At 36.3% G+C, this 19,551-nt stretch overlaps 1 protein-coding gene across 1 annotated transcript; it reads left to right on the top strand.

Annotated features, from left to right (window-relative positions):
- Positions 1-308: 308 nt before the first annotated feature.
- On the top strand, positions 309-17,621 carry LOC311072525 (interferon-induced very large GTPase 1-like). Its single transcript, XM_084097583.1, has 9 exons — positions 309-722; positions 4,492-4,594; positions 7,448-7,513; positions 7,616-7,648; positions 9,118-9,159; positions 9,242-9,817; positions 10,071-10,661; positions 10,811-10,878; positions 11,971-17,621. The coding sequence occupies exons 2-9, from the start codon at positions 4,573-4,575 to the stop codon at positions 16,648-16,650; spliced, it is 6,078 nt and encodes a 2,025-aa protein (XP_083953709.1). The 5' UTR covers positions 309-722; positions 4,492-4,572; the 3' UTR covers positions 16,651-17,621.
- The last annotated feature ends 1,930 nt before the right edge of the window (positions 17,622-19,551 follow it).

Raw genomic sequence — 19,551 nt, 5'->3', positions numbered from 1 at the left:
GTTGTAAAAAGTTATTCATTTAATTTATTTATCAGAACATTCAAATTTTTAATCCAGTTCCATCTGGTTGAAGATCGGATTTATCATGTCGGTATGGAGACGGTTTTGTTGAGAATCTGTGCCACTGTCTGTTGTGTCGAAGAGGCCTTCAAAAGGGGAGAATCTAGTTGACACAATATCTGCTGACACTTCAGTGATGCGTTGTGGTCGTGTCCTCCATCTAATCTTGCTACAGCCTAAATCCAGCTGACTAATGGTAACCAATCTCATGTTGGTTCCTGCCCTGCCCTACTTCTTGTGTACTCCCTGCTCGCTGACTCTCCTGAGATGGCAGCCAGTCTGGTTTTTCTACAGTTGCATCTCCCTGTGCCAAGCCTCTGGTTCCTTGAGCCACTGCCTTGACTCCATTGTTACCTTGGCATCTGGAGCTAACTCATCCCCGACCAGCCTGTTCTCCTGTTGTGTGCCCTGCCCTTTTGTTTGGACTGTGTTCCCACCTCGCCAATCTTGTGCTGTGTCTTCTGTTGGTAATAAATATAATTCTGAGTCTGGCTGCTCCCTCTCAGAATCTTGACAGTTGAAGGCGCGGTACACTTGCCTGTGTGTACATGATCAGGATTTTACCACCTCCACCTCATTTTGAGCCAGGAAAATCATGTGTACACACACAGAGAAACATCTCCCTTGTTCATAAAGAGATTAAACAGCACTTCAACACAGAGGTATCATCTTTCTTTTTATTATTATTATTCATCATTTTATGGAAATATATTACAGTGTAAGAATTATAAATGCACTTACTATCTTTAATGGTAGTTCCACCTTGGTTTTTTACTTATAAAAGGCAAGGCAAGGCAAGGCAAGTTTATTTGTATAGCACATTTCATACACAATGGCAATTCAAAGTGTTTTACATAGAAGAAATTAAAATAATAAAAAAGAAATAAGAATAATTAAAACAAATAAAAGAAATAAAAGAAATATGTCTGTCTATTTAGTGTTGTGAACCATAAACATTTTTGTAACAAATATACTTAACATCAAAAATGTAAGAGATATTAATAAAATGTGTTGCAATTATCACATTTTACACCAAGAAAGTTGTTTCTGGGTGTAGCCACCTTACACCCAATGATAAACTTTACACTGTAAAAATGTGCAGATTGATACTGTTAAAGTAATTTGCATGGAGCTCTCTCCTCTCATATGTTGATTTGGTGTTTTAGATAACATAGAGAATTCAATAGTGATAGTGAAACACCTGTTTATTTACTTTGTTAATCAGTAAAGCTGAAACTTTGTGTTTTTATTCATGTGTTCATCAATGTGCAAACTGCAAAACAAAAGGAAATTATATTAAATTAAAAGTTGTATTATTATATGGCTTGCATCATTATATTGTAATTGGCTCTTTCACTAATAAAAAAAAATGAATTACTGAAGTTTGTATGAACAAAACTAAAAACACCTGGGGCCTTTTCTCCGTACGTAGATTAGTCCGTTATCTGGATTTTACTGTTGACAATTTGACATGATCCAGGATTGTTAGATTCTTCAAAGCTCATCCTGGAGATGCTGTCAAAGCAACAGGTCCATAAGTTCAAACCTTCTCAGGCGCAACTTATTTCATGTAAACAGGATTAAATTGCATTTTTTTTTTTAAAGGAGGTGATACTTAAGGTCTGTCCCAGCCATAGCTAATTTCTTACAAGACCACCCTATTTAACCAGAGACAGTAATAATTTAAGATAATAATTGTAAAAAATAATTAGAAAAATAATATAATATTGTGTATTATATCTTAATATGGACAGTTTTACTCATTGAGAGATTTATTTGTGAGGGAATAATTAGCTAATATTTTATTTGTCTTTAGTTAGTCTAAGCATTGTATTAATTTGAACAGCTATTATGGGAGTGGCTTGATGCAGTGCAAGAGATGCAGATAGATAACTTGGTAAAATAAAATGCTGTCTGTGCTGATGTTCGGTTACACCTTTTTTTTTTTTTTTGGATAGTCCCTTTAACACATTCTATTGACTATAAGGAACATGTCCACTAACTCTCATAAGAGAGTTAATAGAGTATAGGTAGTCTGGTAAGGTTAGGGTTAAAATAAAATGATGTATGTAGTTGCATGTAGTTGCAAAGTTACTTAAAGCCAGCAGAATGTTCAAAAGGGACCATCAAAATTAAATCTAACCAAATGTTATTGGCCCTTAAGTAACTTTAATGCTGTCACATAACAAATCTGCTTCAAAGGTAAAACAAACAAATTGCTAAATACAACATTGAAATAAAAATGTAATCGTGAAACAATGGAAATAATTGGGAATCCTGTAACAGTGCATTTCATTATGTTGTTTTGGTCGCTATGCTGTTTCCTTATGAGGGTCTAGAAATTCAGCAAGTTTTTCGTTAGGTGTGTGATGTTATTTTTTAATATGATGTCATTACGTTGCTGTCTTGCTGCCAGCCAATCACTGCATTGCTGATCATGGTTTCAAGTATCAATATATCTGCACCTTCCAAGGAACACAAGAACGCACAATAAATCATAGACAACTACATCCGGATATTTTAATTAAATCAATTGAAGAACAAAATTAGCCAGAGATCAGTTATCACGATTAGAAGATATTGCATCTGGCATACATCTCAGATATATTAAGCTAGTTATGAAGAAGGGACCCCTGGAGGCCACATAAAGACAATCTCAGACATTACCTTGCTTGCAAAATCCAATTGTAATTAATACAGTACTACAACTTGTCAACTTTAACAGGCTTCTCTTATTGTTCGTGATGTAAGTTTTTTTTTTAAAGTGTCTTAAGCTCACCAAGGCTGCATTTATTTATTAAAATAACAGTAAACACTGTGGTATTGTGAAATGTTCCAATTTAGTATAACTTTTTTTCTATTGGAATATATTTGACATATTATTTATTCATGTGAAGCAAAACTGAATTATCCACATCATTACTTACTCCACACTGTAAAAAATTGGCCAAAAACGTTGCCAGTAATTCACTGTTAATTTTACAATTATTTACCATACTTTACAGTAGGGTTATGGTTTGCTAACCCTTATTGTAAAATTAAAATACAAATTAACTGAAATAAAACTTAGCAGAAAACAGCTGCCTTGCATTAGCCAGCTACAGTTTAATTTAACTGCCATTATTACTGTGTACTTATTAAAAAATCCTTAAAGTAAAAATACAAATATTTTATAATAAATTCTCATTTATTTACAAAATAATCATTTATTTTTGCCAGCAGCCATATCACCCTGTAGCCCACTGTTGTCCACGGAAGCTAAGCAGGGTTGAGCCTGGTCAGTACCTGGATGGGAGACCTCCTGGGAAAACTAGTTTGCTGCTGGAAGAGGTGTTAATGAGGCCAGCAGGAGGTGCTCACCCTGTGGTCTGTGTGGGTCCCAACACCCCAGTATAGTGACAGGCGCACTATACTGTCAAAGAGCACCGTCCTTCGGATGAGACGTTAAACAGAGGTCCTGACTCTCTGTGGTCATTAAAAATCCCAGGATGTCCTTCGAAAGAGTAGGGGTGTAACCCCAGCATCCTGGCCAAATTTGCCCAGTGGCCTCTGTCCATCATCACTCTGTCTCTCCTCCACCAATAAGCTGGTGTGTGGTGGTCGTTTTGGCGCAACATGGCTATCGTCGCATCATCTATGTAAAGCGCTTTGAGTGCCGAGAAAAGTGCTATATAAATGTAATGAATGATTTATGATTTATGCACTATGTTTTTCAAAATAACTGATTACTAAAACATTGCTGAATCTCATATTGTAGAATCATAGAGATACTATAATCAACAAATCTAAAAGTCCATGATGATTATTGTATCATCACAATATAGCCAAAACCACCTGATTAACTTTATCTTGGCCACCACAAATGTGCTTTAAAAACAGTTACAGCAGCCAGAGAAAAACTATTGTTAAAAAGTCAAGTGTCAAGAGCCCAACTAAAGCAAACACTGATCACCTTAATGGTGACTTCAAATGAAACTATTGTTTTCAATAAAACATCAACATCTAAACCTCTGTTTATTCACAACAAGAAATGTTGTACATGTGTGAATATATATAATGTCAAACTGGTTTGTAAACTGGTTTCATGCTCAGTGTGAAAGGGACTTAAGGCTGTGGCTGGATGTCAGTTGTAGTTAGAACAAATGTCTGACATGTCTACAGTTGCTTCACATGCCTAACCTTTAAACCAGTTTTACATGTCACTTGTCTTCTTCACTTCTTTGCTGCATTTTCCAGCCAACAGCCCAAAATTCGCTTAGGGCAGAATGTAGGCGTTCAGAGCATAAAACAACAAAGTGACACTAATACACAAGTATTACGAAACAACTATTTCTGTGTTTCTTGTCTTCTCACTTCTCATGTTTTGTTTTTTTTAGAACCAACTGATTTTTCAAAGCTGAAATGAATGTAGATGTATTAAATTGTCCACAGGACAAACAGCCCCCATGGAAGCTCAGATGGTGGTGTGAACTACAGCACTAAAAGACATTGACGACATCAGTGGACTTCAGAATGGCCGACAGGGAAGGCAGATGTGAGTGCACAAAGTCTGCATGAAACATTCACCTTGGTCTTCTAAATGTGATCTTGGCTACATTCAGCAACAGAATATGATTGTCAGTCTGGGTTTTACAGCCACATTTACACAGTTTGGTTATTAATGAGAATGACAACTGCATTTAATAACCAAACTGTTTAGGGGTATTGGCCCGGGGGAAATGGTATACAAGAGTTTCAGGGGCCACATAATATTTTTAGTGAAATTTTTACGTAAAAAAATAAATAAATCTTTCATAGTTCACCATTAAGATTTAGAAAATTGCCTTGCTGGTCATCATTTATTCTTCTTTCTTAAACTTATGACTAAATTATTGCTATTTTTGGTATATTTAGTCATAATTTCCCTGCTAAATTGAAAATTATATAACCTTTACTTCTTTGATGGCAGTATACACAATTCAAAAGGATACAACTCAATCAAAAGTGATGCAGCATATTACGTTTATTAGATGTACTCTTTGTGGTTTATTGTTTTAGGCGAGACACAGCAGGCAAAAACATCGTTTTTGTTTTTTACTGGTCAATTTTGAGATTTTTGGATATTTGTCTTCAATAACATGTCTTCTTTCAGACTTGTGGTGGAAAAAAAGTCTGAAATACACATTTAGGTCTTTATTTTACTACACTTTGTCTGTTTGTGTCTGTAGATTTTTCATAAATTCAACAAAAGTTGGCGTTCTTAATCAACATGCTGCTGCGATTGCTACCGGCACACTGTCATCACATGCACCGCTGTAAAGCTTTCTCTCTGCTCTACAATGCTGTCGGATCCAAATATCGTCATTTCCTTTTTATCAGCAACCAACCGTGAAAGTAAAAGGGCTGAATGCGCGATCTTATTGGCTGATGATAAATCTTTAAAGCCCGTTTTCTCAAAATGACTTTTCTCTCAAACTCCAAGTCTGAAATCTCCACTTCAGTAGCACCTATATACACCAAACTTTCCAGTCTTGTACCTAGTTATATTATGAAGACATTTACAGAGGGATTTGTAAATATATTATTCCTAGACTGATTTATATAACATTTTATTCCAAAAAACATGGCGAAAATAATTTTTTTAAGGCTATTGACAGTATATTCTGATTTACAGGATAACAAAAGTAGATATCCATAAATCCCTTTTCCCCATCTAATATGTGAACACAATGAAAAAATAATTTTTAACCTGGCTTTATCTAATTCTCAGATTTCGTTTTTTTTTTTTAAATATATGCAAATTAGTGCATATTTAATTAGATATTGCCTAACTTGCATATTTAAACATTAAATTACAGAAAACTTGTAATACATTTTTTTTTCTCATCTTAATGTACGTAATCAACTGGGAAAGTTTAATGGTGATATCTGCTAGTTAAAATTGTTACCCTATTCACCTGTAGTGTCTTGCCTTAAAGGGCAACTATTATGCCCCTTTTCCCAAGATGTAAAATAAGTCTCTGATGTCCCCAGAGTGTGTATGTGAAGTTTTATCTCAAAATGCCCAACAGATAATTTTGTACAGCATGTTTAAATTGTCCCTTTTTGGGGCTGAGAAAAAAAAAACACGCAGTTTTAGTGTATCCCTTTAAATGCAAATGAGCTGCTGCTGCCGGCACAGAGGGTGGAGCTTCACAAGCTTGCGCTCAGTTTTAGGACACTCTCATCTCACGGAATGATAATATCAAAACAGAAACTCTCAGTAGCTGTGTTCATTTCAACCCGGAGTCGGAAAATAATGCCTACAGAGTCAGAGAAATACTATATGGAGATGGAACAGGTATAGTTTTGTCTAATTACGGTTATAACTTATTTGTCATCTGCTTTTATCAACTATTAATACAAGCCTGCTGTAGCGGACCGTGTCCGAATGATGGCCAAAAATATACTGATGAGTTTAATGAAGATTATTGTACATCACACAAAAGATGAAGCATTAGTTTTACTCCAGAAAATCACTGTAAGAGAGGAATAAACACAGTATAAGAAGTGTGCATTAAAGTCTATTCCATAAACTCTCTCTTTCCCTTTCATTATCATCAACATACACAGTGAATTACACAGAACACTTGTTACAACTAACAGTAAACAAATATATACACACCTTGTCAGGGGGTGCTTAATAAACTGGTAAACTTTATATCTGTATAATAACTCCTATGAACTGTAATAAAGTGCACGCTCTCCCTTTCATTACTGCCATGACCAGTAATGGTATGCCTATTGCTCCGGAGACTATAAGCTAGATCAAGAACTGTTGGTACAGATCCATCCTCGAGTAACAACGAGAGTAAATGACGACTGCTATGTTCATTTTTATATCCAACAACAAAACACCTCAATGGCTGAGAAGATATTCTTGTCTAGAGCTGTTCCAGCGTAGAAACAATGGCGGACTGTGCTAATACGGCAGTGTCAGTCAACTGTTGTGGGCGGGGCCTGGGCAAAAGTATATCACATTACCCAGAATCTGAATACGGCTTGTTCTGAGACTGCTTATGATTTATGGGGATTTAAAAAAAAGCACTGGATGTATTTTTGTCACTGTCAACACACATTTATGTTCAAAAAACATGTAAAAGTGAATTTTGCATAATGCTTAAATAGTAACAATAGTGTCAATGTAGGGCCTCCTCTGCCATGTTTTTTTTTTTTTTTTTTCTGAACACTCCTAATCTCTGAAAGCGAAATACTCGATTGTGATTGGCTATTTATTTTTTTTACCAACGGAGGCACAAGTCTCCGGTTATGGATTTGCCACCCTCCCTGGAAACTGAACAGAAACTGAAATGGGGCCACAATCAGTAAACAATATATTAAATTTGTTGTAATGCTTTTGTCTCTGCAGCGGGTGTTCGGAAGACTGGGGAAAGATGCCTCAATAGGAGCAAGAGCAGGGATGGATACCCTAAAAGTATTTAAATAAAAAAATAACAGTTTGTAGATTTTAATTGCTTGCACTGCTTTTTTTTTCAATACGTGTTCATGTGTGTTTTGTGATTGTTTTGTTTTGCAGTTGGCAGTAGTTCAGATTTGAATCTCCCTGACAGTAAGTCAATTAAACGATTCAACAGCAACAGAAAAGTATAATATAGTTTTAAAGTTTTGATGAACTGTGACTGTTATATTTCATATATAACAAATATGTTGTAAATAAGAACATTTGATATTCACCAGAGCGCAAACACAAATAGGCACTGGAGTGTTTGCCCAATCTGTTTCGCCAATATGATATTAATAAAATATTGACTGAGGGTGCTCTTGCTTTCATTTAAGGGTGCTTATATTTAAATTTGACTTTGTGATGTTTTTATTTTTTTACCCATATTTTAATTTGACAAAAAATTATGTGATCAAACTTTACTTGTCATGCAGCCTGTAGTTCTGTTGTGGACCCCTGGTTGAAGACCCTTGTTTTACAAAATAGATTTTTTCAAGTACAATAAAAAAAGTATACCTACAAATGCAACTACTTTTTTGGATTGCAGATGTAATATATAATCATAACAAATAATAAAAATGAACAGCATTTTAAGTATGTTTACAATTGACATTCAATACCCTATACTTGTCATTAGCCACATTTCCACTTTCGGGCCAGTGCAAGCCAGGGCTTTAGACGGGCCGTTCTGGGCTAAAAGCCCCGGGCCTGTAGCCCTGAGCCCAAAATCCACGTTTCCACTGTCAGGCCAGAAGCTCTGCAGCGCTACACTAAAACACGCCCGTAACGCGCCTCTCTGGAACAACACAAACCCATCATTTCACCAACAAATGGAAGTTTTATCAGAAAACTAATCATAAAGAAATCACTGGAAACAGCGTGATCGCAAAACAAACATGATAAAAGGGACCGTTTGCTGACATTTTTGTTGTTTACTTGAATATTTTAAACCCAAGAATCTATGTTTTACCACAGGTTTACAAGAAAAAGAGATACATTGATCATAATGAATTAATTTGTGTCAAAGCTGCAGATTAGTCACACAGAAATTAATGAGTCTTAAAATTATTTACAGTAGATTTACACAATGTGCTGTACAAGTCAAGGACTTACTACCTATGAATGCATGTGATGTTAATGGCACAGTGAGTTCAAAGTTCAGAAATCTCTGAATAATAATTAAATGTAAAATATTCTCATCCCAATCCCAAACAGTCCAGATATATATATAAAAAAAACAGTGTTATTTCACTCACGTGTGTGCAAATTACTATTTTTTTAAATTACCACCAATTGCATGTGTGATTGCGATGGTTTTTCAGGCTCTTTTAAAATTCAGAGGCATGATCATTAAATAAGTTACTCCTATGGGCTGAAAAGCAATGTAATCAATATAATCCATACCTGTAATTTGATAAACGCATTAATGAAATTTAATTACAAGTGCTTGATTTTGTAATTTGGCTACATAATGCATTTAGCATTACTAAATTCTGAACTTTTATATACAGCACAGTATACCGAATTACAGTCTGTTGAAATCATAATTGTAATGTTTTTCTTTTTTTGCTCTGCAGCTGTCGTTCAGACTTTTCACACAAGACCCCAGAGTCCCATGAGTAAGTATTTAAATAAAACTCTGAACTGTTTGTAGATTTAATTTGCTTGTACTGGTTCTTCATAACACCGTGTGTGTTTCAGAGAGTGATCTGAGGATTGTTCTACTGGGGAAGAACTTGGCAGAAAACAGTCGCGTGGGAAAACTCATATTAGGGAATGAAAAGTTTGACAGTAAAGCTCCTTCAGATCAAGTGCAGACAGAAAGAAAAATGCACAAGACAGTCATCAACGCTCCTCACCTTCTCCAGCCACATCTCTCAGACAATCAGATCATAGAGACAGTAAGAAAGTGTCTGTATCTGTCTGATCCAGGACCTCACGTGATCGTTCTGGTCCTTCAACATGATCAGTGTTCAACAGAAGATCTAGAGCATGTAGAGAAGGTGCTCAAGTCTTTCTCTAACAAGGTTTATGAATACACCATGGTGCTCACGACACAAGAGTCAGACAGTGTTGAGCCGGCCGAAGTCAATGGCGTTATAAAGGAAATTATTAAAAAATGTTTAAACAGACATTACAAACTTACAAAAAACAGCCCTTCTGCTGACCTTAAAGAGAATTTAGAGAAATTTGCACAAATGAACAGTGGACACTATCTGATTTGTGATGAATTTGAAGGTTCAGAGAACTCCACAGAGCAACAGGACAGAGAAAGAGGTGAGTCTGGAAATATTTTATATAATTGTGATCTACCGATTCCTAATAAAAAGAAGTAAATTACAAAAGTAGATTAAAAAACATCACAGACTTCACACATCCTGTCCAATGATCTCCTGCAAAGTGAAGGTTATAATGAATATGCACAAATAAGTAAAATAAATGAATCAGATGGTCATCCTTGATCTTTTTCTATGGTGCATTTAATTGTAGAGATTAAAGTGTTTTTATTTTTTTATTTTTTTTACTTCAGGTCATAAGTCACCTTTGACCGTTGCACTATTTGGAAACTCTGCATCAATCCAGTTTCGACGTGACAACATTTTACTTGGAGAAGAAGAGTACCGTTTTAAAACTACAGACACATCCAGGATCATTCCTTTACCAAGGGAAATAGCAGAACACTACCTCTCTGTGATAAACATGACTGCCAGACATGAGACTGAACTTAACATGGACTGTGTGGATCATCTCATAGATCAACTAGTGAATGAAAATGAAATCCATGCCTTCATATTTGTTGTGCGACTGGGTCAGTTAACAGATGCTGATAAGAAGAGTCTCGAATGGCTTCAGAGAGTGTTTGGTGACAAAGTTCTTCAGTTTGTGATGATTCTCTTCACCTATGAGACGAAAGAAGAAAAGTCTAAGACTATAAAAGACCCTGTTCTGGAGCAACTGCTGGAGAAATGTGGAGGAAGATTTCACACATGCAACAAGATGATGAACAACCAATCAGAGATGAGAGACCTGATGAACAAGATTGAGCTTCTGTTTAATGAGAATAAACAGCAGCGCTACACTGAAATAAGGCGAAACTTCGAAAAGAGCGAAAAAGAAAGTGGTAAGAAATCAGTTTGTTTTCTGTACATACGCACACATTATCACTTGAATATAATATGGTAGTACCAAAGCGAGTTGTGATTCAAGCAGAAGAATTACCACTTCAGAGAACCAAATATTTCAGTTTTCCCCTTTCGTTTGTTTAAATAGATAGAATCACAATCATGAAAGAGAACACGCAGCGAATCACCACAAGCATGGAGAAAGATACACACAAGGTATGTGCTGGCTGAAATATAACTACAAAATATGTGCAAAGTCAAAATGAAACATTTTTAACATTTATGTAGGATACAAGCTGAAGTAATGGTGAGATTAGAAAATGTTCCTTTGTCACATTTTATCTTCTGTTTTAGAACAAACATTTGGGATGCAAAACTGTAGAATTACTAATAATGTTCTGAAAGTAAGGTATGGAAAGTGACCCAATTAGGCCCACAGATATACAAGTTTTAATTGTTTTCATATACTGAAGATACTTCAAATACAGTATTAAATAGATTTATATTTAGCTCTCAATTAAACACTTATGTTAATTTTTATCATAAATTGACAAAATTAAAGGTGACATTGTGTCATACATTACATTACATACAAGTTAAACAATAAATCCACAAGTTGTGATGTTGCTGATTTAAAATGAGTCACTGTTGTAAAGTGGACATACAGGTAATGTACACATAAGTTTCCGGGAACACCTAATTCACATCCCACGCCGGCATTGTACATTTAAGATTGAAAATAATAATCCAGAACAGGATTAAGCATTTAAAGTGAAGTGATGACCAAATTGAACTGCAGTGTTTACATGACCGTAGGATGCATTAGCTGCATATATTAAAGTGAAGCAAACTTGTTGAGCATGTGCTTATTATACAGGATTTTCAGTGTCTCAGAGCAGTTCAATTTGCAGTAGGGCTTGGCAATATGGCCAAAGATCTTTTAGTAATACTGTTTGTATTTTATATTTTTAAATTTCAATATTTATTGATATGCAATATTAATATTGATTAAATATAATTTCATAACATTTAATGGATAAATAAAACATTCCACATGTTGTAGAGATGTGGTGGTGGGCTAATTTTACTTTGAGCCATAGGATATATTTGTTTTCGATAGCCTTCAATTTTGACAAGATGTGGAATAACATAGCACAATATGTTTTTACAATATATATAAAATGTGGCTTTTTATCTTAATTAAAACTGATTTATTGATTACTTGTCAAGATCATAACTTGCATTCTTGCATAAGTGAACAATGTCCTTCATTACTAAGTGCCAAATAAATGGCTGTTTCTTTCACAGGTAATAGCTTTAGAAGAAAAAACAAGTTTGGAACAAGACAATGCAACAGAAATTGATGGAAAAACAAAGCATCTCTTAGATAGACTTCATCTTAAAGGCAGGCATCATAAACTGAGAACTGCAGATTTTCTTCAATTATCAGCACATTCATTAAAATCCACTGAATCTTGTGCTGAAGAGGAGCTAATCCAGACTTTCATGCAAAAACTACTGATGATGAACTACAGAGCCAGATACATTCATGTTGAGAAAAACAATGAACAGCGTCACACAAAACAAAGAGACAATGACTCATATGCAGATATGGGTGATATCTTTAAAGCAATGTCTTTTTCTAACAAAGGAATCAGTCAATCTGAGCGTATTCACCCGATGGATGTTCAGATGGCCGTGTTTCATTGTGCTGATGGTTTCCTGAAGCAGCTGATGGTCACTAAACTGTCCCAGTGTCAGTACGCTCTGCCTCTGCTTGTTCCTGATCCAGACACACAACAGATTGAGTTTCCTCTCTGGACATTCAGACAAATCAACAAGAGCTGGAAGATGAGAAACACCAACAATGAGATCATCAGTCAAACCCATCCGGTCTACAAGGCACAAAGTCCAATGGTGTCTTTCTTCAGGTTTGGCTCTGTGTCCTCATCCAAGTCTGAGCTGATGAACAGTCTGATCAATGATAAACACAACACGTTCTTCCACAGGAACTGCCCAGGCAGCAGCAGAACCAGAGTCCTGATGGATGGAGTGGTGGAGATCGCCTGGTTCTGCCCTTCTGGGAAAAACACGGATAAATTCACAGACTGTGTTGCGTTCTGTAATCTACACGGTGATGCAGGAGACCATGAGAAACAGCTGCAGATCCTCACTGAAATGGCCTCAGTCAATGTTGTTCTTCTACCACGACTGCAAAACAATGACAAAAGTACAACAATAATCCAAAACCTGTACAGGAACAAAAAGCCATTTATTTGTCTTTTTACTGAGGATGATTCTGCTGTAACCGAGCCAATAAAAGGAAAATACAAGATTGGTTTGAAAGACAGAAATCAGTCAGAAGTATCTGAAGAACTCAGAAGAACCATACATGATTGTCTCTCAGAATCATCTTCCACTTTCAGACTTGAAGATGTGTCCAAACACTCAGACATCAGAGTAGATGAGGAAGATGATGAAGGCTGCAGGAGAGGAAGAGAAGCAGCACAGCAGATGATGAGTTTACTGGAGAAGAAAGATCTGACAGAAATCAAGGAATCATTTCTGCCTCATCAGGGGAAACTGTGGCATCATTGGAGTCAGAAGAACAAAGAACTACATCGACCTCGAGCATATGAGACAGAAATGGACATCAGTAGAAAGAAAACCGAAATGAAGAATATTCGTCACCAGCAGCATGAATCTGACATGACAACTTTTATACAGTTGTTTTTTAAACAAATCCAATGTCATGCTGAGAATAAGATGTATTTTCTGAAATGGCTTGAAATCTTCCTAACCTCAAAAAATATTTCTGTTCCTCACAAATATGATAAATCTGAACAACTCAAGTTTGAACAAACTGACCTTGAGAAAATATCTGAGGAACTTCAAGCCGCAACCTTTGGTTTGGAGCACATCATGAGGGAGATCGGTCAGATCTATGAATCATGTTCATCTGTGAAGAAGAACAAGAAAGATCTGCAGTTTGACTTCTCTTCTCTCCCGAGTCTTGCAGCAAAGATGATGATCTCTGGATTTCCACTGGAGCTGATGGATGGAGATGCTGCCCATGTTCCTGTGATCTGGATCTCTGCTGTTCTAGATAAACTCATCCAGAAACTGGGAGATCAGAGAGTATTTGTGCTGTCAGTTTTAGGGATTCAGAGCTCTGGGAAATCCACCATGCTGAATGCCATGTTTGGACTCCAGTTTGCCGTCAGTGCTGGCAGGTGCACCAGAGGAGCTTTCATGCAGCTGGTCAGAGTCTCAGACGAGATGAAAACACAGATGAACTTTGACTATATTCTGGTTGTTGACACTGAGGGTCTTCGAGCTCTAGAACTGACTGGAAGTTCAACAAGACATCATGACAATGAATTGGCAACATTTGTTGTTGGTCTTGGAAATCTGACCTTGATCAACATCTTTGGAGAAAACCCATCTGAGATGCAGGACATTCTTCAGATTGTTGTTCAGGCCTTCCTGAGGATGAAGGTGGTCAAACTCAATCCCAGCTGTGTGTTTGTGCATCAGAATGTCTCAGACGTCACAGCTGGAGAGAAAAATGAGGAGGGAAGGAGACGACTGCTGCAGACACTGGATAAGATGACAAAACTTGCTGCAAAGGATGAAGTCTGTGATGCAGAATGTTTCAGTGATGTCATTAAATTTGATGTTCAGAATGATGTGAAGTATTTTGCTCATCTTTGGGAGGGAAACCCACCCATGGCACCACCAAACCCAAACTACTGTGAGAATATTCAAGAACTAAAGAAAACTATTGTGTCTCATGCCTCAAAGTCACATGGAACGATGCTGATAGACCTAAAAGATCGTGTTAAAGATCTCTGGGAGGCTTTACTGAATGAACGATTTGTCTTCAGCTTCAGAAATTCGCTGGAGATTTCAGCCTATAGGAAACTGGAGACAAGATACAGCAAGTGGTCCTGGAGTCTTCGCAGTGCTATGATGGAAATTGAGAACAAAATACACAACAAAATAGAAAATGAAGCAATTCATGAGGTTGAGGAATCTGATCTTCAAACAGAACTGAAGAAGACGAGTGAAGAAGTGGAGAAATCAATGTCTGAATTCTTTGAGAAAGACACAGATGCAGATATACTGATTCAGTGGAAATCATCATTTGAAATCAAAATCAAAGAGATTCAGGAAAACATTGTGAGAGAAACAAAGAAGAAATTAAACGAGATTCTTCAGCAGCGAGACCTGAAGAAAAAGATTGATGCTCAGAAGACACATCATGAAAATACTCTCTTTGAAAAGAGCAAAGAACTTGCCTTAAAACTCAAAGACAAAACAAATGATGAAGAAACACTAAAGAAAGAATTTGATTTGTTCTGGAAACACAGTGTGAAGAAGATCATCAGAGACACTCATCCAATAAAAGACAATGACATAATGAGAGATGTAAAACACTTCCTCAGTGACATCTATGAAAGTGCTCCTGTAGGCCACTGGATGGAGAGCAAGGATATTTTTTCTGTGCCAAGTTATACTCAATATGTTCTTTTCAAAAAGGAGTTCAAAGAGTCTGTAATCAACTCATCTAGATACACTCAAACATTGTCTCCAGAAGATGAAATAAGAAATTTCATCACAGATGTTGCTCAGCAGACAGACAAAATGATTCAGTCATTTAACATTTCAAAGATGGGATACAACATCAGCTGCATTCAACAAATCACAGATTACATCAAGATGAGAGTAACAGAACATCAGAAAAGATCTGTAGAATATGAGTTCAAGAATGAATTCTTCATGGATTTAGTACATTCCATCTGTAACAGAGCAGAGCAGATGATCTCTGACCAACACAAAATGTTCAGAGACACCAATGATCCAGAAATATATGTTGAGAAAAAGAGAGCAGAGTACTATAGTATTTTCCAGAAATACTGTCATGGAGCAACATCAGCTGCCATTTTTGGAGAGATCATCTGTCAGAAACTTAAAGAGCCCATTGAGCAGAGTGTCTACAAGAAGACTGCCAGAGATCTGACAGATGAAATAATGAAAAACTGTTCATCACTGAATGGAAACAGATCAAAACTGGAGAAACACATCCTGAAGACACTGGCAGAAGAGGAGGATTTTGACAAATACATGAACTATATTTATAATCCCAGAGATCACTTCAAGAGTTTCATCAGAAATAAAGTCAGTCAGTACATCACTGATAAGTTCAATGTCAGTGTTTTACACAAGATGAAGGAGAACATTAAACTCTTGCAGCAGAAGATAATAAAAGCAGCTCATGAATCTACTGAACATGTTCAAGTGAACAGAGGAGATGTTGGTTTGTGGTTGAAGAGTTTCACACAGCAGCTCTCAGATGTGCTGATCTTCTCTGAAAAAGACCTCAGTGGAGTGAAACTTAGTGGTGCTGATAATTGCAACCTCCTAGAAGATGTGATAAGAGAAGAACTTCCAGCTGTAATGTCTGATATCTACAGTAAATTCAACACTGAGGCATTTCTAGTAAAGCTGGACTATACGTTCAGGCCAGATGAGATTCTGATTGATCACTTCTGTCAGTGCTGTTGGGTTCAGTGTCCATTCTGTAAAACAGTCTGCATCAACACCATAGAAAACCATCATGGAGATCACAGTGTTGCTTTCCATCGTAGTATTGGACTGAGTGGAATTCATTATGACAATACATGTAACTTGTCTACTCATATCTGCACATCAGCAGTAGGAAACAGCAATCTGTATTTTTATCCTATTGGATCAGAAGAAAAAGTCCCCTGGAAAGATTACAGAACAGCAGGAGGAGTTTATGCAGACTGGAGCATCACATCTGATCTCTCTGAACTGCCCTACTGGAAGTGGTTTGTCTGCAGATTCCAGAAAGATCTGGAAAAATACTTCATGAAAACATTTGCGGGGAGTGGTGTGATACCAGATGAATGGAGAATATACTCAAAACAGGATGCTTTAGAGAGTTTGGATAAATACATGTAATTGAACAAGTTTATTTTAGTTCTTTGATTTACAGAACAGTTGTATCACTTCAGTGAAGCTGGAATCATCTAAACATCTTTGATACCTTGGGACACTTTAGAGAGAAGAGTTTAAAGATTTAATAGCATTCTGTTCCAAAAGACTGTGTGTATTGGTAAACTGATCAATTCATTAAGACCTATAGTTGTTGGAACAAAATGCCTAAATGTTACAAAATAATCATAAAGGTCTTTATTGGTCCTTTCAAATTTATTTTGAGCACTTCACTGCGTCCAGCTGACTCTTTAAAAAAAAAAAATCTTATTCTTTGCTTTCGCTATTTCTTAATTCCCTCCTTGCTCTAGCCTGTACTATTCTAGACAATGTTTGAAAATTCATATTATTAGCACTTCTCATGTTATTGCCTCCCTAAGATGAATCCTTGTTTTACTAATTTACAGTATGAGTCATTTTGGATAAAGGCATCTGCTTAATGAATGTGGAAATGTACATGTAGTTTAGCTTTCATTGTTCAATTTGATTTATGTATTGTAGTTATAGTTGATTTCATCATTTTGACATTTTTTTTATTTATTTTTTATATTTAGTATGTTAGGGCTGGCAAAGTTAATAGTTTAATTAAGATCATTTACAGGTTTAACTATGTTCAAATTCAATGAAGGCGAATTTAAAATGTACTGGGTTTATTTTAGTCTCTAGAGTTTGTTTTCATTTCATATTACTAATGTTACATATTACTATACATTACTTTCTAAAGCCTGACACAAACTTATAAAAATACAAATATGATACCCAATAGTACTTTCAATACTGTCCAATAAATTCCTGCAAATGTGCAGCTTTATGTCTGTCCATCTAAGTTTCTACTGTGTTTAATTGTGTGTGAATTGTAGACAAGCATGTGTTTGTGATTATTATGTACAAGAAAAACATACATGACAAAAATAAACAATCTATGTATTACTGTTTACCTTCATGTATGTTGTTTTATGGTGCGTATTTTTATACACATATTACCTTATTTTGATTATTCTCAGGTTATGTAAAGTAAGTCAAATCTGTGTCCTAAATCATAAGCATCTGAATTTTCATACTTACAATCCATACTGTAGGTCAGAAGACTTCTCCATAGTCTGATCAGCTTACTTTTGGCAGGCAAGCTTCTTAGTTTCAATTAAATATAGTTTTATTAGGTTACATATAAAATACTAATATATAAAAAAAAAAAAAACATCAAAAGCGTCTGTCAGAGACATCAATGGCATGGCATCTAAGACCAGAGAAGCCATTCCAAAGAATCAGCATCTACCTTCATCTTCTCCTTTCAGCCTTTTATAGACCATCTGAATTCTTGGTCATCATCTTTGGAAATCCCCTTATTATTTATTAGTCTTTTACAGTCAATCAATCAGATCCTAATCCTTAAGGTTATCAGTACTAAAAATTCCCCTCATAATTTATCAGTCTCTTATAGACAATTTATCTAATCCGAAGTCTTGAGGTATCATGAGTTTTGGGAATTCCTTTTGCACCTGTCTATATAAAGCTTTTGCCCTTTTGTTCTCCTTCAGACTTTTCTTCTTTGTTGCAAAAAGAAAGCCTCTTTTGTGTGCCTCGTTCCACAACACATCTGAAAGTTAGCACGAGCATTGTAATGTTTAAAGCAGATGTCTTAACATATGTCAGTAGACAAGATCTAAAGAAGATTTTAAAACGGGCAGTTCATTCATAAATTCTTAAGATCGCTGTGGAAATACAAACCGGAAGACAAAAGACAACAAGCGCAACGCTGAAAAGGGGCGGGGCTACATACGGCCTATAGGAACTACCAGTGACGTTAGTGTATGCTGATTGGACGAACACACACGAAACACTAGCACCCGCCATTTTTAAAAAAGCTGTGTAAACACACAGATTATAGCCTATATATTTACTCCACAAACTAACTCTACGAACATGGAAAACAGTGATAGATGGACCTCTTAACCTTTACGCTGAGGAGAAAATCCAACGCAACTTTAAAGAGACCAAGCAAAACATGATTATGTATTTCTGCTCAGCTATCAACACTGGACATCAACCACACAGCATACACTACTAACTTTACATTACTGTCTCCTTTCTATGTATAACAGTTCTATCTAATAACGTATTAGACAGGACTGTTAGACAGACCGTAAACTAATGAACATGGAGAATGCGAGCACTGTGTGGCTCTGGCTGACGTTCTCAGCGCAGTCAAAATAAAAGTCACAACAACAAGCGTGGCTTACGTCACTACAGAGTTCCTACTGGCGGTGCGAATGCAACCAGGAAAACGTTCCTATGGGAACCTTTAGTTCTCGGGGAACCACCCTGGTGGCTAGTTCCTAGAACTACCCAGTGCGAAAGCCCCTTTTGTGCCATTCCTGAAACATTTCCTGATCACCATACCTGTAATTTCCAAGGTGTTTGCTTCATTATACCATGTTCATGTACAGAGACTCCTGTGAATGTTTAAGTCAGCAGGACTCATCAGTGGCATCTGTTCCCTGTACAAAAACAACAAAACAACTGTGAACATGCTGATATCAGGAGAAACTATAGGGCTGCACATTTATATATATAAAATGACCTGGGCTGCGTTTCCCAAAAGCATCGTAAGCCTAAGTAGATCGTAAAAATGATCGTACGACTGATCTTAATATTACGGTCCCAAAAGCATCGTAACTTAAGTAGCACTTGAAAATCATCGTAGATCTACGAGTGCTCTGGAGTAATCGTAAATCCCCAAGTGCATCGTAAGAAGACAGAGTTATGAGGTCACCTGCAGGACAACCGGCAGATTACACCTTTAACTTTATTCAAATGCAATGTGATTATAATATAAGGTTTTGATTGTACTTTATTGTACACTTTATT

Source organism: Abramis brama (assembly GCF_963993115.1).
Source record: "Abramis brama genome assembly, chromosome: 1".
Taxonomy (NCBI): domain Eukaryota; kingdom Metazoa; phylum Chordata; class Actinopteri; order Cypriniformes; family Leuciscidae; genus Abramis; species Abramis brama.
The sequence above is the reverse complement of the archived record's forward strand: the minus strand, read 5'-3'. Positions and strand labels throughout refer to the sequence as shown.